This window comes from Lytechinus variegatus, chromosome 5, assembly GCF_018143015.1.
Source record: "Lytechinus variegatus isolate NC3 chromosome 5, Lvar_3.0, whole genome shotgun sequence".
Classification (NCBI taxonomy): Eukaryota; Metazoa; Echinodermata; class Echinoidea; order Temnopleuroida; family Toxopneustidae; genus Lytechinus; species Lytechinus variegatus.
This window is the reverse complement of record NC_054744.1, coordinates 11263450-11290446: the sequence shown is the minus strand read 5'-3', so window position 1 is coordinate 11290446 and position 26997 is coordinate 11263450. Positions and strand designations below refer to the sequence as shown.

Below are 26997 nucleotides of genomic sequence, written 5' to 3'. Positions count from 1 at the left end.
TTTCATTGCCCTCAAAGGTCACAGTGTGAAACAGACATGTCGGTGAAGAACAATCGCCTCAACAATGCAGTATAACATTATTCTACCATCTAAATGAAGCGTGCCTACATCTCACATATAACAGAAGAGAATAATTCAATGAATGAAAATATTTCAAATACCACCTTCTTAAACAATAGAAACTGTATCACAATGTTACACACCAAACAGTAAATAATATATTCTCTATGATGTAAAAATCACAAATAAACTGTACATGGCATATAGCATGTTCCCAAATTCAAAACCACAAAAACTCTTGTCATTTTCTGATAGGAAACATATTCACTCAATAGCAATATTAGCATGCTACCACAATATTACACACCAAACAGTAAACAAGAATATATTCTCTATGATCGTAAAAATTACAAGTAAACTGTACATGGTGAATAGTGCAAAAGCACATTCACAATTTCAAAGCACACAAACCTGCATCATTTTCTGATTAGAAACATGTACTTGCTTAATATCAACCAAAAAGTGGTACGGGTGTGCCGCGGGCAAGACAAAAAATGGGGCCTTGGAGCGGGCTTATTGTAAAAAGGAGGGTCCTTGGAACGGGCTTTGGAACTACCAACGTTCGTGAAAACGGGGGTCCTTGAAACGGATTGCCAACGTGTGAGTGCTTATGCATCCCTATGGTATGGGCATGCGTGTATGATGCAGCTTGCCGCCGGGTGCACTCGCGCAGAGGCGATGGTCGGACAGTGCTCTGCGGCCGCTTTTCACCAAAATTGCAGCTCATTGTAGCAGATCAATGCGACCGGAACGAAAAAATATGCGAAGCTTTGGAGCGGATTTCTTTCTTTTTTCTTGATAAGAAGAAAATGCTATGCTTTGGAGTGACTTTCTTTGTTCTTTTTCCCAATAAGAAAAAAATGCTATGCCTTGGAACAGAAATTTGTGTGTAAAAATGGGGGTCCCCTCCGCAGCACATACCCACTATGCATTATATACTGAGTGCCCCCCCCCCTGGGATATCAACATTTGAACTTTTCATCTAAATGAGCTTCACAGTAAAAAAAAAAGTCTGGCACAAACTGCAATTGTTACTATCAATCAACATTGATAAAAAGGATAGTGAGATAGTTGGCAATTATTCTACAAAAAGAATATTATATTGATTTTGAAATATATATCAAAGAAATGTTTCTTTTTTCTTCTTTGAAGAACCATAATGCACGACAGCATAATAATAATTATCTATTATCATCTGAAGTGTCCGAAAAAAGGAGAGAGGTGGATCTGAAGTAATTTGCCTTCAACTTCTTTTTTTCTTTACCAAATTCAACAATTTGGTATCATTCTCCACATAAGAAAATAAACTTATCAACAATTTGAAGAGAAAGTACATACAATTCTGGTACACTTGGCATACTAGTAACCACTTTATGCATATACTGATCTTTATGGTCGCCTCAGAAACCAGTTGGACTTGTCATCCATTTCATGGAGTCGCCATTCATGCCTCAAGGCCTGTCTTTTTGAAAACCATTGATAAAGGTCCCAAACGGTCATACCAGTGCGACCTTCTTCCCTTCCTTGCATCCAATGGTCATACCAATTGCTATTCGATTCAAGTTGTTGATCAACTGGCATTCCTTTTAGATCCTTTGTGTCCCTGTTGTTCTCTCTGTCTTGCATTCTACGAATGAACCAGTCATCATTGCTTTGGTAGCCATATCCTGCATGTCTCCTGTGGTCTTTCGATTCAGAAGAAGCATCATCACCACCAATTTGTGAGAAGTTAAATATTTGGTTCAAATCAAGTGTTACAGTCAATGTTTTCTCTTTGTCTTCTTTCAAAGGTTTCTCCTTTGATCCTCGTTTGAAGGATGACTCCTCTCCTTTGTGGCGAGGAGTCCACGACTTCATCCACTTCCAAAAGTTCTTGGTTGTTGCTTCCTCAATGTCTTCAGCCATGTCCTCAAAGTCTTCCATGAGCTCTTCTAGGTCTTCGTCTGTCAAAAACGGTTCTGCCAGAAATTCTTCCAGCTCTTCCATGAAGTCTTTGAGTTCATCAAGATGTTTCTTATAACAGCGCTTGGTTAGCCAATTTTCATAGTCCAGAAGCTCCTCATATAACTTTACAGCAGCTTCTCTGTGCTTCCTCAAGCAGTCATGGACCCCAAAGCAACGGACATCAAAACTCTCGAAGATATCTTCCCACTCTATGTCCTCAAATCTGTGCTTATCATCTTCCTTGTCCTGATAGTCATTTCTAGATTCCTTCTCTTGATGTCTTTGACCATAGTCATCGTGTCTTTCTTGGTTATGGCTTTCTTCCCACTGAGAGTCTTGATCAAGATTGACCTTTTCTTTAGATTCATATTTTCGCTTTTCCTCTTTCTTCTCATCGAATAAATCTTCCTTCTGTAACTGTTCATCTGTTTTAAATACTTCCTGATCATTTAGCTTGTCTGACTCAAACTTCATATCAACCATTTTTTCCGATACCCTGATATCAATGTTTCTTGACGGAACACTATTCTTTGAATAGGCCTTTCTGTTGTTTGGTTTCTCCTCATTCCTATCAGTATTCTTTGAATTGCCTTTCTTGCCATTTTTTTTATTAAACAATTCTTTATCATTTCTCTTGTTTTGTTTCTCTTTTACAGTATCTTTGTTAACCTGATCAGATGGAGGTTTCTCTTGGTGATCATTTGACTTGCCATGTCTTTCACGTTTTAAGTCTTCATGCTCATCCGACTTGACATTCTTTACATGTTTTTGTTGATTCTTGGTTCTAACTTTGTTTCTATTAATTTGCATTTTGTTTGTCTTTTTATTTCTTCCATCCATCTGCTTTTTACCATGTTGAAACTCCTTGCTCTTTTTCCGTTCTCCCTTTGCTTTATTCCTTGTTGCCTCTTTCTTATTTAAGTTTTGTTTCCTGATTTTTTTTGATGACTTTGATGACTTTTTATGTAATTTTCCCTTCTTTTTATCATTGTAAGGCTTCTTCTGGGTTCGTCCATTATTTTCTTCACCTTTGTCTGTTTCACCATTGATAGGTTTACCCCTCATCAGATTTTTCATAGCTTTCATTGCCTTCTTGAATGGCTTCTTAAGTTCACCACCATTCTCTTTGATGCTTGAAAAGGCTCCTTGAATATTTTCACCTAAGCCCTGCAAACCTTGCTTGATTTGGGATGTAATATTCGATTCTTTAACATCAGAGACAACTTCCTGAACCTTGCCGCCAAGATCCTGCATGGCATCTTTGACTGTACGGCTGAAGTTTCCCTCCTTGATGCTAGACACAGCATCCTTCAAATGCTCTCCAATGCTGTGAACATTGTCCTTCATATGAGAGGTAATGTTTGATTTTTGAAGAGTGGAAACAGCGTCCTTGATCTGATGCCTCAGGGTTTCAACATTTTCCTTGAGTTGGGTGGTGACATTGTTCACAGAAAGGTTCGCAGCAGAACCCACCAGGTCGGAAGTGAAGTTTCTGAGAATGGACCATGAGTCGCTTAACTTGGACGAAAGCTGTCCCATGAAATCATCCTGTGGGTCTTGTGTGTCTTCGTGTGAGTCAAAATCAGTGTCCTTGGTAGAACTGCTTGATGAACCAGAATACTGGGATTCCTCGAAATCAGAGAATTCCTCATCTTCTTCGTTTTGTGGATTTTGATTCCCTGGGTCTTCCAACTCCTGTTTATTTTGAAAATCCTCCATTTCCATGCCTCCAGACTCTAACTCATCATTCTCTGCATGTTCATCTGTGTTTGCATACTTCATCTCATCAACAAAATCATCTTCAATAATTTCAATTTCTGTGACAACTTCTTGAGGCTCTTCTGTCACTTCTTCGTCTCCAACTTCCAAGGCGTGTTTATCATCTGAAGATAGTTCATCTTCTGATATACTTCTCTCAGTTTCATCAGAATCAACTGGTTCTCCTTCTGGAAGAGGAAGATCTTTATCTACCTCTGTAACCATTTCACCATCATCCCCAATCAATGACTTGATAACTGTATCTGTTGCTTGTGAACCTGGTTCACCTACTTGGGTAGCAGTATGGACATCAGCTGTAGCTCCACTTGTAACATTTCCAACATTATTAACATTAGGAGAATCACTACCAATAGGACTTAACACTAAACCATTATCTGACACATCACTACTGTTTGATGTAGGGTCTTGAAGGTCTCTGTCATCATGTTTACATTGTGTGTTGCAGAACTCTGAGTAGCGATCTTCGGGCTGGTTCCCTCGGGTACAAGCTGAGCATGATAAAGGACCATCCAGACCTGAGTGTTGGATCAACTCATCTGATGGGGTTGGTAACCCTGAAGGTGGTTGAGAATCTGTTAAAATGATAAAAAATCCATAACTGATTTCAAATTCATGTGATCACACACTCTTTAAAGATAAACGTTAAACGTTGTAAAGTTGAAAGTCATATCTGGGCAATTCCATAAAAAGTGTTTGAACCCCTACATGTGGGACATTCCCAAAAATAATAATCTTTGTTTTCTAGTTCACATGGAAGGTTGTACATGTAATGTTCTTAAATTATCATAGCTTGAGCAGTTCATGAACTGAAATGGTGGATGTGCAAAAAGTTGAATATTTAATAATATTGCACAATTAGGAAGCATCTGTACATACCCTGAGTACCAGTGGCTTTGACAAGTGAGTTTCCAGTCGATCCTTTGGCTCCTCTCAGTAAGGTCTTGGTCTTATCAAGACAGGTAACCAACTGATCCTGGAGGGAACGCAGTCTCCAGACCTGACCAGCTTCTATACCAAGGTGGTGTGATGTCGCCTGCATAGATCCTGGATATCAAAGATAGAGGATTATGTAGTTTTAGGTCAGTATTAACAATTGATAATTAACTTGAAAAGGGCTCCCTATTGAAGTTACAGTACATTAGCAATATGAATAGCACTTTAGTAATACATTTTACATTTGTTCTATTCCCACATACATTATCAAAAGGATGACAAGAATATAATAGAGAATACTTTCATACCTATATAATGTCCCAATACAAGAGCAAAGGCTGCAGTGATGATGATCACCGCTGCCATGTTGAGTTTGCTGTTGAGGCTCTCATCCCGTCGATGAAGATACTGCCGGATACCGGGTTTGATACCACTGACCGTCATGTTAGCCGGGAGGGCATCATTGGATGTATCACTGTTGTAATGGGAGGTCTCACTGGAGGAGCTGGACGATTCGCTGCTCTGATGCTGGAGGCTTGAATTACTGTTCGAGGGTATTCCTGGGACGAGGAGAATCAGAAAAAAAAGGATGTTTTCATTCTGTTACAATTCTTGTAGCAACTGATAACCCTTTGATTATAAATGGGCATGTAAGCAAAGGAGTTTGGATTTATTCAGGGTCTTAATGCTTGATTATGAATGGAAAATATTGTAAATTTCACAAGGCCCAAAATAGAATTATTAATGATTGTAACTGTAACTTATTGGCAAATCATGTGCACACAATACAATTGATCATAAACATTCAATGCATATTTATTTGATCTAAGACCACATTGCATCAGAACAATTTCTGGAGATGACCTTTCTTTTATTTCAGTAATATTGAATCCTGCAGACTAGAGTGGCCCAAGATCCCTCCCCCCCTAAAAAAAATTAAAATAAATAAATGAATGAATGAATAAATAAATATATAAATGAATGAATGAGTGAATGAAAGAAAGAATAAATAAGTAAATAAATAAATGAATAAGTAAATAAATAAATAAATAAAATAAAATAACTGAAACAAAAATATGGCTAAATCAAGTAATGGATAACAGAGGATCAGGAAATGTTTCATGATAGGACTTGACAGATGTTTCATCTGATAAGTCCCATTTTATCTGACAGTTACCATAGTACCAGTACCTCTCAGCTAATCAAGGAAAGCTGTCAAATCTGACTTGTTGGAGAAAATTGTTTATGAAATGCTCCCCTGGTGACTTGCTAAGGGCAATATTTGGTCAGACAGAATCCCCAACATGCAACGGACCCCGGACAACATGGGTCATGAACACATCCTACAGGATGAGAAATTATAGGAGATAGAACTTACTACGCCTCACACCGGGGTATGAGAAGCTTGAGGAGAGATCAGAGAAGCTAGATGACCTTGACATAGCCGGCTCTCCATCACCACGGAACTGCTGAACCAGTAAGAAGCCACCATCCTCTGTCGGCCATCGCTGGGTCATTATGGGTACACCAACCCCAGAGGAACCTTCGGACTGTATCAATGAATCAAAACATGTTAAACGTGAAGCTGGAAGTCATTTTATGGGTAGTTAGGGCAATATATTTTCTTACATAATATAGGTTCTTAAAATAACAATATAAGAAAAACAGACCTGGTGGGTATTTCATAAAGCTGTTCGTAAGATACGAATGACTGTACGCACAACTGGTGATCCTTTCTTGTGCTGTGTGATATCCCTATGTAATTGATATAGGACCTAAGAACATATTCCAGTCATGCGTTAAGTTGTGCGTAACTTTACGAACAGCTTTATGAAACACCCACCTGAACTGTTTGGAAGGGCATTGGGGCATGCCCCTACTATTCAGCTGACTTTGTACGTATAAATATGTTTCAGCAGGTGGTTCAAGACTCGGCAACACCTTTCCAAAACAGAAACAATAAAGGCCGCTCATCAGGTGTTCTACAACCAGTCAAATGTGATTGACATAGTAAGTAAACTTCTAACTCATGCACAAACAAGACTTCAGGGGTCTGTTTCATGAAGAGTAAACAACTATGATAACTGCCATTGTGGCGTCTATGGTAGTAACAGGGCTCAGCAATTTATCACAATCAAGGTTTTTATGGTAGTAAAAAAAATAAAGGCAAAGTCTTTGTGAAACGTGCCCCTGATAATGAAATAAATTCCTCAAATTTGGTTATGCTCTAAACAGTATGTTTGAGCTAGTGGTCATGGTGTTAAGAAGAATCGGTTACACTTCGTAATTCCGAAGGTTCTTTATTCCGAAGGTTCGTAATTCCGACACTCGCAAATTGCCTATACCTCGATGTTCGTTAATCCGAAAACATAAAAGGGTTCTTAATCCGAACATTTGTGGCGTTATTCTGAAGGTTCGTTATTCCGAAGGTTCGATATTCCGAAGGTTCGCTAGTCAGAAAACAAAATAAGGTTCGTTAATCATTACGTTTTCGGACTAACGAACCTTCAGAATTACAAATCTCATTTTGTTTTCGGACTTACGAACCTTCGGAATAACGAACCATCAGAATATCCGAACCTTCGGAATAACGAAGCTTCGGAATTACGAATGTATGCGGAAAATTCATAGATGAACTAACCTGCTGTGTAATGCATCCTTCTGACTGAGCTCTCCTGGGGGAATCCCCAGCCTCTACACCTCTAGGTATGTTATCCACTGAGACAGAAGACATCGGGAGCTGCCCTGATGGCATCATGGGTAGAGGTCCTGCAATACCAATAGACCGCTCCATCTGATCCTCCTCATCAACAATGGCACCTCTTGAAGATTCATTGGAAGCTGCCTCAACAGAATCATATGGAGCTAGAGAAATTGTATCAAAAATTGGGTTGATAAACACAGTACAGTATTTAAGAGGAGCGGTTGCAAAGACTGTTAATTTTAAATGATACAAGATTTCTTTGTTAGGGTGTAAACCTGAAGATGAAGTGCCAGATGGGATGCTCAAAATTTCTGATTACATTTTGTGTGTGACATTACATCATCTGCCATCACATAAAGAGTTACTTCAAAGTTGCAATGTAATTCCAAACCGTGATTTGGGTAATAATGCTCAACATGCTAATCATATTAAGCCCAAGGAATACGCACTATCATGCATTCATCAATGAGAATATGTGTTTATAAACTATGTGCACATTGGCGCTTAAGAATGACATATCAATTTTTCCTTGTTTTCCTGTCAATACTGCTTCCTTTTTCAAGTACTAAAATCATTTCTCTCTAATCGTATTGCAGTGTAACAATGGCGACTTCATATGTGTTGTATATAGTGTGTTCTTTTGATTGTTTATGTATGTGCAGGGCCCTGGTTGACAACAGTTTATCTAAACCATTGAACAGGCTACCCTGGGTAAAGAAGACGAATAACATAAAAAAATAAAAATATAAAGTCAAATCTACCTCTTTGTGAAACACCCCCATCTAGAATAATAAACTTCATCAAGTTTCTAATTGAATAGATTATAGAAAATCAGTAGTTCTATTCAAATCAAAAAAATTTATGAATGAAAAAATATGCCGTTTCAAATTTCAATATTCCCGAAAATTGTGCCAAAACTTGCAACTTTGCTTGCCACTAACAAACAGTACATGTACATCAATTTTTTTTATAGAAATGTAATCAAATTACTTTTCTGTACTTTTTGGCCAAAAGTCTTACCATTCTTTGGTCCACAGTTATCCACCATCAAGAAATCTAACTGAGATGAATTTGAAGATGCAGCTAAATCTTCAACACGCGATGACTGTGTTGAACCTGGAAACCGAATATAAAAAAAAAGGTATTTTACATAAACACATCTGTTAGAGGTACATGTCATGACTGTGGCGTGGACCAGTGATGGCCCAATAATTAGAGCCGCTGAATGGAAATCGGTACATGAGAGGTTCAAATCCCATTGGTTCCAAGAATTTTTTTTTTAAAGTCTTGCCCATCTTTTGAGACCAAATTTGTGATGCCCAGGTACATGTACACAGTTCCGAAACCAAGCAATATTTTGTATTAAAGTACAAATATGATTTTGTTTACAAAGTCAATGCAAATCGTGTTTTCAACCAAAAATCATAAATGTATGATTATTGTTACTTCTGCTAGTCTAAATGGATTTATTTTATGCTGTTTATGATCTCAAAAGAATCCCCTACAAAGTTCATGGGGAAAAAGTGAAAAAAAAAACAGGTCGAAAAACAAAGAAATAGAGGTCTACATGTACCTCATTAGAAATTGCAAAAAAAACATTATAAAACATGAGAAATTTTATATCGCAAATTCTTCCACGTACATTTGCTATAAAAGAACACCACAGAGAGTTTCTCCACCAGAAATCAGGACATTCCAAGATTTATTCAGAGAATTAGTGGAAAAAGTTTGCTAAATTATGCATAATCAAATAATAGTAATTTGCATTAAAAAAGTTACTACACAATTTGTTGATTATGTCCCAGACAAACTGCGTGCCAATTTTCGGCACAACCACACGGACGACGGACGAGATCTCAAGGAGGAAGGGGCCTGTGAGGGCTCTTTTGCATATTCATGTTTAGTAATGAAAATGAAAAAAAAAATCAACATTAGATCTGTCAACGACTTTAATAAAAGTATTTCAGTTTGATATTTACTTTTCTCATCATGCATCAAGAAAAATCAAAGTAAGGTATTATATATTTTTGAAAAATTGTTTTAAAAATATGGCAAGTTGGCAACACAGAAGAAAAGCTACATGTAATATAATAAGGGATGTACTCCAAACAAAGGGTATTATTTTGCACTTTAAAGCAGCCTCTTGACACATGTTGTTGGTGAATAGAGTAATCATACATTCTACAATATACCCAAACTTACAGAGTAGCTGACATTTACCTATCTCTCTTGAAATGTTTGCTCAATTATGAGCAGAGTAACCAACCATTTTCTTTCTCATTCACTAGCATGTAATATTATATGAAGTGGAAACTTGATATCAAATATTAAGAGCTTTCAAAAAGACAAGAGTAACTCACATTTCCACAACATGAAATTTTACAAGTACATGTAGCATGGTTGAGTTTTCTACTTATTATAATTTTCAGCATCTTTGAAAATATGAACCCACATATTTACATCAATCTCCACTTTGAGGACTTACTTGTAATTTTTTTTGTCTAGTTGAATATTCAAAGCTCATAGAAATTAATTATGTTAACAAATGGAGCACCTCTGGCAGTCTCACCTGCATTACGCAATTCAATATAGTAGCAGTGCTGACTTTGAAAACTACAACATGTATAAAATAATTATTAAAAAAAACACCTTTCATATAATGATATAATACTACCTTCACTGATCCTAAATGACCAAATGTACATATTTCTTAAACTATACCTATAAACTTCCAAAGTTATGACAGCAATTTGAAAATTACATGTACCTACAACATGGCTAAAGTTCAATGAAATTTAGCTTTGGTCATGTAACATAAAACTAGCACAGAATTTTCAGTGATACTTGATTACTCTAATGTCCAAGTTTTATAAACTAGAAAAAAATTACTTTCAGTTATGATGGTAATTCAACAAATACCCCCAATGTGGCAAGTTTATTGACCTTGGTCATGAGACCTGAAACTCGCAAAGGATGTTCAGTGATACTTGATTACTCCATGCTTTTATGAACCAGATCCTTAAAAACTCAGTTATGATGGTAATTCAACAAATAGGCCTACCACCAACATGGTCAAAGTTCATTGACCCTAAATGACATTTGACCTTGGTCATGATCTGAAACTTTGGCAAGATATTCAGTAATACTTGATTGACCTTATGTCCAAGTTTCATGAACTACATGTAGGTCCATACACTTTCTACATGTAAAGTTAGGATGTTATTTCAAAAACTTAATCTTGACACCGCCGCCACCTTTGGAAAAGCAGCGCTTATACTTCTCACTCTGCTATGCAGGTGAGACAAAAATATACTGTACATATTGTACAGGAATATGAATTTTCCTTTTAGACAAAGTTCTCTGAACAAAATATTTTGCAATCTTGACCTCAGATTTCATCATCTATGACTAAAGGTAGTTGTGCAATATCCTTGAATGACTGAACTGGATTTGGTCATGCGTCATGAGCTCGCCCCCCAAAAAGGGTGGTGCTGTTACACACTTTGGCTTCGTGCTATAGTAATTCTTAAAGGTCAAGTCCACCTCAGAAAAATGTTGATTTGAATCAATAGAGAAAAATCAGACAAACACAATGCTGAAAATTTTTATAAAATCGGGTGTAAAATAAGAAAGTTATGACATTTCAAAGTTTCCCTTATTTTTAACAAAATAGTTATATGAACGAGCCAGTTACATCCAAATGAGAGAGTCGATGATGTCACTCACTCACTATTTCTTTTGTTTTTTATTGTTTGAAATATACAATATTTCAATTTTTATGAATTTGACAATTAGGACCTCCTTGCCTGAAGCACATAATGTTAAAATAATGGAATTCCACGTGTTCAGGGAGGAATGAAACTTCATTTCACATGACAATGACAAGAAAATAAAAAAATTTCAAATTTCATATAATAAAAAACAAAAGAAATAGTGAGTGAGTGATGTCATCAGTTCCTCATTTGCATACTGACCGAGATGTCATATAACTGTTTTGTGAAATGAAGCGAAACTTTAAAATGCCATAACTTTCTTATTTTACATCCGATTTTGATGAAATTTTCAGTGTTATGCTTGTTGAATTTTTCTCTTTTTATTCAAATAAAATTTTTGTTGGAGTGGACTTATCCTTTAATTATTTTCAAAACCATAGAGGCTATTCCAACAAATTTAGTATCATTTTAAAGTTGAATTAATAAAGGCAATACCCTGGAAAGTTTCATTGCTGTAGACTTTATGGAACTTGAGTTATAGCTCTCAAAAGTCAGGACACCAGAGGTGATGAGGGGTGGTGCCGGAAGCGGCGCCCCAGAAGCGGTGCCGCCTGTACAAAGTCAATGGGAAAACGCAATTTTTGGTGCAATTTTTGGGAAAACATCAATATTTTTGTCAAAACTTAGCCTAAACATACAAACATGGTATCAAATTAAAGCTAACATACTCTTCTTTACTGTCTAATGATTGAAAAGTAGGTTTGGCCATGTCATAGACCTGTGTGATAAGGTTGAAACATAAAAATCTGATAAATTTGCAATGTCTTAATTTTGACATTTCTTCCAGATTAACACATATTTGAATGACAGTTATTGTTAGCACTAAACTTGCATCGATTACTAAAAAAAAACACTTCCTACAATTCTGAGGGGATGAAAATACTGCTCAGTACAAGGAAAATCATCCAAATTATTAACTGACAAAGGTCAATGAGGTTCAAACATCCAGAAAATGTGTTACGAATTTTAGAAGGTTTAGCATTATTTTCTTAAAAGCACCAAGTTTGTACATCTTCACTGATGTCTTATTACACATTCATGTATACATATTTCACTAAATTCACACACTGACATTATACAATAAGTGTCTGTGTGAAATGGTCAAATGGACATACATGTAACCTACCTCAAATGCTATCATACCAAAGGACTGCATACTATATTTTGGCTTTGAACTCATCAAAACCTGCCATGGCTTTAAACTATCAAACACAGACTATGTGGATATAATGTGTGCAATTGCACTTTAGAAACTTCTTTCATGAAGCTGCAGTAGTCATATAAATTTAAGTATGTTTGTACATACAGCATCTGCAAACTTGTTTCAGTCTTTACTCCTGAACCTATAGACATTGTCTCTTGCATGTCATCATCACTTGGCAGATCATTGTAATAAGAGCCTCAGTAAGCAAATTGTGTAACTTACATTTCAATTGTTACTTTTCCTTTGAATTGTTTATGTACCTACATGTACCATCAATTCCTTTTAAAATGTTAATAACTTATAAATTCTGATGTACAAGGCAAAGATAACCCAACAAATGTTGGTATTGCAAGGATTATAACACCTGATATATAGTAAACGATTCCTGAAACGCATGATTTTTGGGGGCTAAAGTCAGGGTCAATTTTCAGATCATTAATTGAACATGAACCCTACACAATTATATATTAGTCAGGCAGCATATGTCATGATTTACCGGCTACTTCGACAAATTGGCAAAGTCTGATATTTCACTTTTATGTGATTGGTGACATCACAAGGAACAACTTTCAACTTGGTGACAAATTTCTAATGGCCATCTTGACCGTGTGAGGGGTCAATTTTTGGAATTGCCCCAATTGTGTCGAGTTATACATTGAATTGTTTGTCTGGTTATACTGAACAAAAAAAAGGACACAATCATATACTCTTGACCTCTCGTTAAAAAGTTATGACCGGAAAAAGCAAAAGGTCAACGAACTTTCGTTACATTGTATATATGGCAAATCACACTGAAGGTGTTAAGAAAGCTATTTTCCGTTTTTTTTTTTTTTGTGTGTGTGCATGTTTGTACTTTTTTTATTTTCGATTTTAATACGTTTCAGAGGTCCTTATCCATAAGATATTAGGGTCAAGACAAGGTCAGGGAAAGGTCAAAAGGTCAACATGTAGCTAAAATACACTAAAAGCGACTAGAATCCTAGAAGTATCTTAGACATTAAATATATTAAGGGGCTAATATAGGAACAAAATAGATTAACAGAGATAGACGTCGAATGCATTTAGTGTGGTATCATGGTATTGCAGGAATACCTTGAAACAACTTGACAAACCCTTATGCCCTTAAAATCTTATCATCTTCATGATGTATTAAGTGCAACCAGCTCTTTCCGAGTTTCTCTTTTTTTAAGGAATTTAATTTAAGTTCAATTGATTTTCAATTACTAGTCTTTGATATGTAAAGAAACATTTCCTTCATTGCTTTGTCAGAATATTTCAATCAACAGAAATTATTGTATTGTAGTAGGGTATAAGTGTAATACTATGTTAACAGAATAAATATCGATTGACCAGTGCTCCCAGCTCCTAAGAAAGATGCATAACATTTCATTTGGATTAACTTAAGAATAAGATTATGAGGTTTGGATTGAGGATGATATGATAAGTTGGGCTCTAATTGCTCCTTAATTAATTCAAATGTGTGACGGTTATATTATTTCTGACAAAGAGGAAACATCATGCAGGCATGCGTATTGTAGTCGTGTATGTCAATTATGCTGATGTGATATATTCTGACCATTTCGATCTCTGGAGTCAAGAAGGACTACACATTTCTGGTGCTGTGCTGTTCTGAGCTAATCATCGGGGCCGTTTTTGCATAATTGTAAAGAGAAATTTATAGATTTCGTGCATACTTTCGGTCAATTATTATGTATCTTTCAGTAAAGAAAAATGCAAGTTTTCACAATTTCTGGGGGCAGCTGCCACCCCCGCCCGCTGCGGCATGGCCGTGGTTTACTTCAATGACATTTGTGATTATTCTTTCTGGCAACATCCAGGTAGTTCACCAAGTAGGAAAAACACGACAAAAGAACAATCAGCATCTATGCATATCACTATCGTGAGAACAGGTATTAAGTTTAGATTCACGTTGTATGCTCTGGAAAAAAAAACTTGATAAAACACTTGATAAAATAGTAGGCCTAAAGCCGTGTTAATGACAGCACAATCAGAAATATTGTGCAGTCATTTTTGGCTCCAGAAATCGAGTAATGGTCAGAATATATCACATCAGCATAATGGACATGACTAACAACTACAATGAGCATGCCTGCAAAATGTTGCCTCTTTGTTAGAAATAATATAACCGTCACTCATTCCAATTAATCAAGGAACAATTGGAGCCCAACTTATCATAATCATCCTCAATCCTAACCTCATTATCTTATTCGTAAGTTAAGTCAAATAAGATGTTAGGCATCTTTCTTTGGAGTTGGGAGCACTGATCAATCGATGTGTTTATTAGCATAGTATTACACATATACCCCAGGACATTACACTATTTTCTGTTGATTGAAATATTCTGTACAAAGCAAATGGATAAAATGTTTCTTTTCATATCAAAGACCGGTAAATTGGAAATGAAAAGAACTTGAATTGAATTCCTAAATCAAGAAACTCAGAAAGAGCTGGTTGCACTTATAACATCATGAAGATGATACGATTTTTATAGGTTTTGTCAAGTCGTTTCAAGGTATTCCTACAATAAACCATAATACCACACTAAACTATTCGACGTCTATCACTGTTTACCGGAATCTATTTTGTTCCTAAATGAGCACATTTAACCTCCTTTTTATCTAATGGATAATGTCTTCTTAGAGACTTTTCAAAATGAAGAACCTACTTCTAAGATTCAAACCGCTTTTAGTGTATTTTGGATACCAATGAAAGTTTGTTGACCTTTTGACCTTTCCCTGACCTTGTCTTGACCCTTAATATCTTCTGGATAACAACCTCTGAAGATGAACTTATTAAAATAAAAAATAAAAAGTACACACATGCAAAAAAGAAAGAAAAAACACGAAAATATTAGCTTTTATCACCTTCAGTGTAATTTGCCATATAATATACAATGTAACGAAAGTTCGTTGACCTCTTGACATTTCCGGTCATAACTTTTTAACGGGAGGTCAAGAGTATATGATTGTGTAAATATGTTCAGTATAACCAGACAAACAATTTGATGTATGACTCAATACGATCGGGGCAATTTCAATAATTGACCCCTATTGACTCCATTTTGACCCCTCACATGGTCAAGATGACCATTAGAAATTTGTCACCAAGTTGAAAGTTGTTCCTTGTGATGTCGTCAATCACATAAAAGTGAAAAATCAGACTTAGCCAATTTTTCGAAATAGATGACATATGCTGCCTGACTATATTGTTAGAAAGGTCTGAATGTGTTCTGTCATAATATAGCATTATTTTTGTCATAGGGGGACTACACAAAATTTTATAACAAAAACCATGAGATTAAAAAAAATATCAGAATTTCCCTATTCAAGTCCATGTAAAACTGTTGCCTTACACCTAATGCTATTTTTTAGTGCAGATTTGGATTCCTTGTGCAATTTCCTTTCAGAAAATGTATACTTTTGCTATCATAGGGTGTATACTTTGTCAGATAAAGGTTTCTGAAGTTGAAAGTGCGTCGCGAAAGCAAAAATCACCATGTAACGCAAAAGGGGGCGACCTCATGACGCATGACCACTTCTATTTATACTTTTTTTTACAGATCATTCTAAGAATTGCAATAAAAATACATCCTCAATTATTGAACGAATGCTTGAAATCTGTATGAATATCACAAGTACATCTCCACATGTATGTAGTTTGTAAATTATCCATAGCTCAATTTCCCTTCCTTTATTTCATAACATTTGCAGCCCCCGCCCCCTCTTTCTCTCTCTCTCTCCTCTTTACATGGCTATCCATTTCCCTCTTCACACTTTTCTCTTCATACCCCTTTCCAGGGCCGTCACCAGCTTTTTTCTAGGGGGGGTGCTTTTTATGAAAAAAAAAACACAAAAAACAACGTATTAACTCAATTTCATGCAGTTATATAGCCCGCCGGCCAGATCTTTTTCAAAAGAGCCCTCAAGTATCCCTACCCCCCCCTCCGGTTGTTTTTTTTTTTTTTAATTTTTAATTTTTTTTTTTTTTGGTTCTGAAGGGGGGTGCGTTCGCACCCTCCGCACCCCCCCTGGCGACGGCCCTGCTTTCCTCTCAGAAATCAGAAAATGCATCTGTTTTTTCTGAACAGCTGTGCAATTATCAATCAAACACTGATAAAACAACAGCTCTATCATTAGACAGTTGAGGCAGAGCAAATATACGGTATATGAATAATAATCATAAGTTTTATCTCAAGGAATGCTTAGGGTAACTCAAACACTCCCAATGCTTGCAATGCAGTACATAAAATGTACGACTGAATTTAAAATCATACAGTATGAATACACTGTACAAAAACTACATCATTTCATGTGTTTCCAATAGGGCTGCCCATATAGTTAAATATACTTTCTAAGTTATGATGACATTTCAAATACTTAACCTTTGTTTAAGATTTCAAAGTTGACGACGCCACTGCCATCGGAAAAGCGCTGCCCATAGTCTTGCTCTGCATTACAGGCGAGACAAAGTGTTAGAATCAACATGAATAAAAGAATTCAAGAACAGTCAGCTGATCATCTCATCAAGCTCTGGCTTGAAACTAGAACATGGATTTAATCTATGAGACCTTACCTTCCATTGGTGAGATGCAATTGGTTGAAAACACTGGCTTGGCGACATCGCCGTGAGGATTCCAGTCTGTTCCTACTGCTCCCAGGAGGTCAATGGTAGAGGGAGTATCATCATGTTGATCATTAAGATGGATGTCTGTGTCTGTATGATTATCACTTGGCATAGATAAGACCTCTATGCTTTCAAGAGAATCTGTGTCTACAGTATCTGAAAACAAAAAAAATTACAAAAAAGATTGCCATTACAATGGTGTGCTACATGCTTGTACCAGTTTATTCTGTTGACCTGCTTTAGGGGAGACCGGGGTTAGTTGGAACATGGGGTAAGTTGAAACATTGTAATATTCTTTAACGCCTGTAAAGTAAATTTATGCAATACTGCCCTCAATTTATTGTTATTGATATTAAACAGTTGTATTATTGATAACAATAAATTGAGGGCAGTATTGCATAAATTTACTTTACAGGCATTAAAGAAAATAACAATGTTTCAACTTACCCCATGTTCCAACTAACCCCGGTCTCCCCTACAGTGTCAGCCGACAAGGTATCATTCTTTGACTCACTTTAAAACTCTGAAAGGCACTAACATTAGGTTTCTTGAAACAAATCTATTGTTCTGGGCTATAGAAGTGTTTTATTGACCCAAATAATGTGAACTCTTACTGTTGTTCAAGGACTTACAAGTTGCCTTGGCTGAAACAATACTAAATAAGTTGAAAATTATTAATAGAGACCTGAATAAATTCAATCATATCCCTATATTATTTTCTTTGCTATTCTTTTATTTTCTTTTTAGTCTTGTGAACTATTTTTTTAAGGGAGGCTTTGATCACTGCATCATGGGCCTACATGTACCTGCTTTATCTAATGACATTTTTTAATCAATCAATATAAAACTTTTAGTAATGGGTGACATCACTATGACACACATATACATGTATGCCCCCCTCCCCCCCCCCCCTTGAATAAAGACGAACACATTTTCAAAACATTTTGAAACTAAAATCATAACAGAATTAGTCTGGCCCATGTACTGTATAATTTACCTTTCTCTTGCTGGAACATATGTGGCTCAGATTCATCCTCTGTAGAATGATTGAGCTGAGGGTTTGAATTAGCTTGGGACCTGCCTTGCGTCCAAAACCCACCCAACCATGATGAAGATGGTACATTCTAAACAACAATGGAACAAAAAAGAATAATTGGCTTCAGCTGGAATTGAGAACAGAGAGTCAAAATTATCAAATGAATGGATATCAGTATGTCTTTAGGCAATGCTCTAAAAATATTACATCCTTTATCATAAATAATTTCTCTCATGTGATATTCTCACAAAGGCCAGTTATCAATATCTCTCATACAATATGTAAATTATAGGAGGGGGAGAAAGATCCTTATTGTATTCATCATCATCATCAACAACAACAACAACCACTTATGTAAATGCATAAATATGTACATGCCTTTACTTGTTCCTGTAAATGTACTCCACTCTTCATGGAAGCAAAATTAAGTTCCTTTATTCATGAGTTTTTTTTCACATGAAAGACATTCATCTTAAGTAATAATTCATTCCACACAAGAAATTTTCATGTTACTTGATACAGACTGCACATGTATACAAATGAAAAACATGAATGTACATGTAGAACATTAGGCCTATACATGAAATGCATTAACAATTTTGTTTTGAAAAAAATATTAAATACCGGTACACAAATCTCTGTCTACGATTGCAATGAATCTACATATGTATATATACATGCACATGTAGCCTACAATTACAAGCCTGGAATCAACTCAGACCGAGACAGAATGAGTAATACATGTATAAAATATCTCATGACTTTGCAGGCTCACTGTTGGTCATTTTCAAACGTGAGTGACACGACAATCGGAGAGGTTCAAGGGCTCATATCTTCAAACTTAAAGGTTATGAATCAATCATGACTACTATATTATATACAATGTAGGACTGGCATGGGCCACTACGAGTTTGATTTGAATTCAACAATTTGTTTAGTAGATATGATTAAAAAACGGTGCGTGAGTGACACGACAAATTTTGGACATGGGTTTCTGACCACTAACACATATGGTTGGATTCGTGCCCAAGTAGTTGTCATGAAGTACTGTGAGTACCAGTAAATGGACATAAATAGTGTACCTATCTAACACATATAGTCAAAATCAATCAAACCTTCTTTATGGAAAATGGTACCCTCCTATATACCGTGAGTGACACGACATCCAAAACGTGAGTGACACGACAAGTGCAAAAATACAACATTTATCTCAACATTGAAAGTATTTTTTGCATGATGTAGAAGAGTAAAATACCATTAACCAAAAAACAAGCTTGATTACATAATAACTGCTTTCTTTAAAGTTCATAATATGTCATCCTGATGTTTTATTCTTGGTTTATGGTCATATTTGCCCATTAACTCACATTCCCTATACCATACCACATTGTCACACTAGGGCTTCTACCACTCTCCTCTTTAGAGGAGGGGGCACTTGAAGGAGGTGTTATGAGGTCTTGGCATTGACATCAACTCAAACATTCTTTTTGTGGCCTAATATCATTCAAAACTTTAACTCTTTCTCCCTATCTGTATATGAAAGTTTACGGGTTTATACAATTCAGCATCCACAACGGATGGAATAATTTTTCCTTGTAAGAAAGGTATTCTCAATAGTCACTCACATCATCTGGCATGGTCTGGTAGCCAATGATGTCATGTATGACTCCTCTTTCATGAAATATTGGATTACATTGTCCAAATAGGACATGGCAGTTTCAATGTCTTTTTTGGTACCAAACCACAATCATGTTGCTGCACACTTCAGATGGACTATCAGCAAATCCTTGAGAAACTTGGGAATTCAACTCAACAAGCATAGGTTTTCTCCTGAACACTGCTTGTATGTGGACCCTCCCAAGGCACATGTAGGCACTGTACCAAAATTCAGAGCTATGCTTTTAGCTGGAATCTTGTAAGCGCCTTTTCATTGCTAATTATTTGATCATATACCATACCACAGGAATCCAGGGAAAGCCACTACCTGATTCTTGCAGTCTGCTACTATTACATAACAACTACAAGTCATTAGCCTTTCCAAAACTAAGCCCTTGGATGTCACACTAAAACAAATTCAGCATCCCAACCACATACCTCAATAGCTTTTTCCCCTCGAGGTCCAGCTCTGATCTTATCAGGGTTCCCCCCCCCCAAAAAAAAAAAAATTGATCTACTGGTACATGGCAACCCATCAAAGTTGCTCAAATCAAAATGCGTTCTCAGTTGGGACTTGTTGGGACCTACATGAACATGCATCATTTTGTTGAATGAATATGTGTAAATGCAAATCTGCTCTGAACACACATCGGCCCGCTTACAGTAGTTTGCTGTTCAGACCCTACATGTAGTTAATCACTAGTGGTAGGAATGGTGGCCGAACAAATAATGATTTTGAACTTGGCATGTAGCTGCTTCAAGCAATATCCAAAATGTTCTATCAAATTTTAGTACATTCTCACCTGAAATGTTTATGTTATCTTGCAAATTTGTTTATTTCATGTCCTGGAATACAAGCTTTATGGCAAATGAAAAGGTTGATTTAATCAATCAGAAGGAAAATAAAAATATTTTCTTTTCCAAATTTGAAAAAAATTTTGGTGTTCATGGTGATCTCTTATATCTCATGTACACTAATTTACCACTAAAATTTCTGCAAATTTCAAAAAAGGATCCCTGACTTTTCTAGCTATGAGTATAACAAAGAAATAACATTGCTCAAAAGAAAGGTGAACTTTCTGCTCATTTCTGTAAATGGAGACAGAGAATGTTCGAGTAATACCTAGGTATGACTTGAACCATCACCATCACCAACCCTTTATGCATTGTATGTCCATTGCTAAAGTATAGTGGTTTTTCTCTTGATACATGTACACCAAAATATGAATTAGGATCCAAGTCTTCACACCAATGGAAAATTGTCAGGATTTTTTAAACCAAGGCAACCACGGAGAGGAGAGAAAATAGATGAACTCAATGTCAAATTCAATATTTCCATAAAAAGGAGTAAAATTAGGAAGATGGAGGAAATTATTAGCCTAGAATAGGCCTAAATGATGTCAGGAACAACATTCTGACTGTATCCCTGGTAAAACACTTCAAAAATTACTGGATATCCTTTTTTATACACAATATAATACCGTGAGTGACACGACATTTTGTGAGTGACACGACATTGTGAGTGACACGACACAACTTTAACAGTTAATTTTAGCTTTACCTTAACACATTGCACCAAGTTACTTTATATACAATAAGGTACAGATAAACTGTATTTGCTCCAGTACTGGGATAAATTAATTTTCAGAATACACAGCTCTAGAAAACTTTTTGCATTTAAAACGTGAGTGACACGACAACCAGTTTTGAAAACTTCGAAACCCAATTTTTTTCAGAAAAACACTTCACAGAATTTTTTTTGCTATTTAGGAGTTAGATACAATACACAGCTTGTATCTTGCCAACAAATGCGCTTCTAATACAAATTTTATATTGTGATAGGCAATATGTGAATTTTAATGCAAAAATCAACATTTTGTAACATTTAATTTCCCTTGCATAAAATTCACTGTATCTCAAGACATAATTAATAATTTTATGTAAATGAAATGGAAAAATATACTTTAAGATGTCTAGTTTCAAAAAACATTGAAGCCTAATGATTTCTGTCTGAAAGTTTTAATTTTCACCCCCATGTCCACTTTTGTTTGAAAATGACCTGTACAGAAATCCTCCATACATGAATGTCAGCAATATAGGTGTGGGGGGTAAAGATCACATTTAAGAAAAGACAGCTAGCTGACTGTACAAAGTCTACCATAAAACCCGACAATCATTTATCCTAAAAAAAAAAAACCTAGATTAAACGAAACCTTTCATTATGCATGTTTTCATGAATTTCTGTAGAATTACATGCACGGGTACATTAATGTGAATTCAATTATAAATACAAAAAAAAACAAGAACACAATTTACATACAGAGTGTAAAGAAACTTATCAGCAGGATTTGGAAAAATTGCAGTGCTTGAAATTATAGTCTTTTCAAAATCTAGCCCAATCTCAAATCTCTCGAAACATGGTACATACCAGGGGGGGGGCTGGGGGCACTCACATATATTGGTGGTACAGGGACGTGCCACTTTGATGACCCCCTTTTTCAGACCTATCTTTCAGTTCTCTAGATACTCCGAATGACAAAATTTCAGTTCAGAAGCCGCCCAGCCCCGCTCGCAAGACACTGTTATGAGACATCTCAGTTCCCCAGCCCTGCCAAAGTTTTCAAGCGCGAGCACCGCATGCGAGAGATGCACATACATGTACAGCTTCACAACTCCCTACATACATGTATAACTAGTAGCCGCTCCACGTGTGGTTGGCGCATACACAGCGTTCTACCTACAGTGCCGTGGTCCCGTTCTGTTCCTGTTTTTCACACTGCAAGGAACATGTTTATTTATTTATTTATTTATTTAAAAATCTTTATACAGGATAAGCATGTTCAGATAATATATACACTGTTTTTCAACATTTACTTCCCAAGACCCCATACTTTACCCTTTTAGTCAGTTCTTTAGATTCCCCCCCCCCCCCCCGGCACATACTTTGTACAGATCATGATGCTAGGTAAATTCCCCCTCTATTTTAAACTTCACCAGCATCAGAAAATACAATAACTGATTTAGAGTTTGTGATTTGTGCATACAGTATTAAACAGGCAGAAACAGGTGATTCACATGTTTAATGCTTGGACAGGGGTACAATGTAAAAGATAACAAAAAGGGTCTTGTGGTATTTCAGTTTTGAGACAATGGAATTTGATATATATTTGTTATCACAAGAATTATGAAGGCATTGAAAATAATACCCATTTCTGACACAATCAATTTAATTCTGTATTTGAATACCACGTCCATTCAATACATTGTGACCTACCAGCACTTATTTAGTCTCAGCCTTGAAATTATTCATTTGTTTCACCAACTATCTACAAGCCATATTCTGATGGATGCTTGAAAAATGCCTTCCTGACCATGGAGATATCTCTATTATTATACTGATTGTGTAACCGTATATAAGGTAAATCATACATACAATAGTAACACATTTTGATAAGACTTGCAGTCCTACAAACAAGTGGAATGCCTCTGGCCGTCTCACCTGCATCACGCGGTTCAATATAGCAGCAGTGCTGACTTTGAAAACTACTCTAACTCGCACAAGATGTTCAGTGATACATGGTTACTCTTATGTCCACTTTTTATGAACTAGACCAATAAACTTACAGAGATATGATGGTTATTCAACAAAAAACCCCAACATGGCCAAAGTTCATTGACCTTACATGACCTTTGACCTCGATCATGTGACCTGAAACTCGCACAGGATGTTCAGTGATACTTGATTACTCTTATGTACAAGTTTCATGAATCAGATCCATAAACTTTCAAAGTTATGATGGTAATTCAACAGATACACCCAGTTCGGCCAAAGTTCATTGACCTTGGTCATGTGACCTGAAATGCGCACAGGATGTTCAGTGATGCTTGATTACTATTATGTCCAAGTTTAACGAACTAGACCAATAAACTTTCAAAGTTATGATGGTAATTCAACAGATACCCCCGATTCGGCCAAAGTTCATTGACCCTAAATGACCTTTGACCTTAATCATGAGACCTGAAACTTGCACAAAATGTTCAGTGATGCTTGATTACTATTATGTCCAAGTTTCATAAATCAGATCCATAAACTTTCAAAGTTATGATGGCAATTCAACAGATATCCCCATTCGGCCAAAGTTCATTGACCCTAAATGACCTTTGACCTTGGTCATGTGACGTGAAACTCATGCAGGATGTTCAGTGATACTTGATTAACCTTATGTCCAAGTTTCATGAACTAGGTCCATATATTTTCTAAGTTATGATGACATTTCAAAAACTTAACCTCAGGTTAAGATTTCGATGTTGGTTCCTCCAACATGGTCAAGTTCATTGACCCTAAATGACCTTTGACCTTGGTCATGTGACATGAAATTCTAATAGGATGTTCAGTAATACTTGATTAAACTTATGGCCAAGTTTCATGAACTAGGTCCATATACTTTCTAAGTTATGATGTCATTTCAAAAACTTAACCTCAGGTTAAGATTTGATGTTGACGCCGCCGCCGCCGTCGTCGGTAAAGCGGCGCCTATACATGTGGTCTCACTCTGCTATGCAGGTGAGACAAAAATATCATACACACCACCATCATCTTAAAGACCAACATATTCATAAACATCACTATCATGATATCCATGATATATTCATGAACTTCATCTCCTTCATTACCATCATCTCCTTCAACGATCATCATCTAATTCATCATTAATATAATCATCGTCCATCACCATTATTACATGTACAGTATCCATCATTGTCATCGTCATCACTACCACTATTATCTTCATCATCAACTAATCATTGTCATCAACTCCATCTACATGTACAGTTCATCATCATTAGTAATACCGGTATCATCATCACAATCATATCCATCATTATCATCTCCAGCATCGCCATTGTCATCACCAACATCGTCACCATCCTTATCGATCATCATAACATCCAATTATCCACATCGTTATCATCATCATCATACCATCACCACCACCCTCATCATCACCAACATCCTCATCACTTTCATCATTATGAAATATTTACAATACCAGTTATAATTTCTTTTTTTCTTACCTGCGGCTGATCTGGGGAATGTTCTATCTGATTCTTTGGAGGGCTGCCTGATACACTGTTAGCAGTGCTGCTCCTGCTATTATTAGACCTCTTAGCATGGTAGGAGACAGAATCCTCTTCCACTGCCACACAGTCTGATGAAGACACAGAGCCAATGTCACTGTCAGAACCCTGAATTTTAGAAAAGAGAAGGTAAATTTTAATAGAGAAAGAAAAGCCAGCAGGTCGCAGGAAAAGAAATCCTTACAGGTGATTCTTTTATTCAGAGCATTATCCTTCCCGAGAGTAAATTCTGTGATTGATATATTCTTTCCAGCTGATTCAATCAGATTCAATTCACTTGTTCACTAAACTGCTATTGGGCTGGGATGAAATATTCATGAGAGCATTCCATCTTTACCAATCAAAGGACTCAAATTTCAGTCATATGACTCACATATTGATCTTCAGTCTCACATTTCTTATTCCAGTTTCAGTTTCAAATTTATCATCAAAACTTTCCCTGGCCTGGAGTTAATTGTTTATAAAATTTTTGTATCAAACTTTAAAACCTTATCCCGAGACAGAGGGATTCTTGCGTTAATGGTGGTATCTGTTGCCTGTATATTGGGCGACAAGACATTTGCTCCTGCGGCCTTGGCTCCGGTATTACTATCTGAGAGGGCACAGGGTTAGAGTAAGGATTCTAATACAGTATTGGGTTTAGTGTAACGATAAGGATTAGGGTTTACTTCATTGAGGACGTGAAGATTTATGTTTGGCTTAATGCAGATTAGGGTTAATAGCAACTGTCGGCAGAGCGAATGTCATGGAACCATATAATGGGTGATTTCAAGTACGGTGTTGACCTATTGGTGTTGGTGTTAGGTCAATTTTTACACGATTTTAACACCGAACATAAAATGAAGATGGTCCTGAAAAGTAAGTCATTAGTTGTTGAGGTGTTAATAATGTGAACTGGATCAGTTTTGCAAACTCTGAATAAGTTTTGGAGCCAGGGGAAGCAATCCAAATTTCAACACCAACACCAAGGCCAACACCGGACTTGTAATCACCCAATGACCCTGGTCCTAGTCAAATCAAGTTTTCATCCTGTGTTTGGGATACAACTTCACTGCTTAGTTACATGTAGGTAGGACCGACTTAGCCTTAGCTGTAGATCTAAAGGGATGGGTCAATCCGATATGCACCCTAACAAGCGTTAAAACTTACCTGGACGTTTCCCTCTTTATCAATCAATGTCCACTTTCCTCCATGTTGAACTGCATCATTTGATGCAGCCATTTTGAAAAGTGCATCAAGTGAAAACTTCTAACCCTGCAACAACAAATAAACATGTGATTGTACATCAGTACAACACAAAAATCATGGTATATTCTTGTTGGATGACAATTCATCATCAATCAACAATCCAAACGAACGCGACATTTACTGTATGTAGAGGTCCAACTTTTCCTCTTTTTTTAGGGTCCAGTTTGTGCCTCGAAGTTGGGATTCTGTGTCACGACAGACCTTAATCCATACACAGATATAAATTGTAATCGAGGTAAGTGTATGATTTATTTTTTTCCCCTCTAATTTAATATTGTTTTAATAGCTCCCTGGCCTGGGTCAGAATCACACACAACAACCATGACAACAATGCCAATATGGTATGTCAACAAAAAAAAAACGAATTATTAAAAAATTAAACATCTCCACATGAAAACTCCATGAAGGCCTGATTTGAAAACTGTCAGTCACACTCAGACACAGTCACAGTACCGTACCGTAGGCTAACAATAAATAGCATTTACCGGCCTAACTATTATTAACGTTAGCAGGAAAGTCAGAGTCAAACCGCAATTTACAGAATACAGTTACACTTACACTACGACACTGATCTAGTTAACAGTCAGCACAACAGGAAAAAAACTAATTATTAGCTATGATCTTACCGCTTTGAACACGTCTAAAAACTTGTGTTTTAACGTAGAACCAAAGTACTTACTCCTGTCATCTGACTGTTTACATTTTTTCTTAGACACACGTAGCACAGCGGTGCGTACCGTACGTAGATATGCAGACCGAACACAACACACCACAGTGTCGAGGTTCCCGGGGCAAACCGTAACCGTGCAATGTAGTGAACGGCATCAGCTAGCAGATAGCGCGCGCTGCCTGTGTTTCATCATGGACCCTAGGGTCC

The 26997-nt window shown here is 36.5% G+C and overlaps 1 protein-coding gene across 2 annotated transcripts; it reads right to left on the bottom strand.

The window, feature by feature from the left end:
* Positions 1 to 1400: 1400 nt before the first annotated feature.
* On the bottom strand, positions 1401 to 26997 carry LOC121415325. 2 transcript variants are annotated; one of them, XM_041608510.1, is made up of 11 exons: positions 26800 to 26997; positions 26022 to 26126; positions 24810 to 24980; positions 18039 to 18165; positions 16991 to 17197; positions 8441 to 8536; positions 7358 to 7581; positions 6095 to 6266; positions 5025 to 5276; positions 4660 to 4827; positions 1401 to 4355 (listed from the first exon to the last, which is right to left on the bottom strand). In XM_041608510.1, exons 2-11 carry the CDS (start codon positions 26091 to 26093, stop codon positions 1450 to 1452), a joined length of 4395 nt encoding a protein of 1464 aa, XP_041464444.1. In that variant the 5' UTR covers positions 26094 to 26126; positions 26800 to 26997; the 3' UTR covers positions 1401 to 1449. The 2 variants fall into 2 exon arrangements, with proteins under 2 accessions (XP_041464444.1, XP_041464443.1); XM_041608509.1 differs by having other exon boundaries at positions 26747 to 26996.

Bases quoted from the DNA above. Each gene is read 5' to 3' on its own strand.
- LOC121415325 (XM_041608510.1), bottom strand. From the start codon at position 26,093: ATGGCTGCATCAAATGATGCAGTTCAACATGGAGGAAAGTGGACATTG. The intron at 24,981-26,021 runs GTAAGTTTTAAC...TCTAAAATTCAG, and splicing joins ATAAAGAGGGAAACGTCCAG to GGTTCTGACAGTGACATTGG. The intron at 7,582-8,440 runs GTAAGACTTTTG...CAATTTCTCTAG, and splicing joins TAACTGTGGACCAAAGAATG to CTCCATATGATTCTGTTGAG.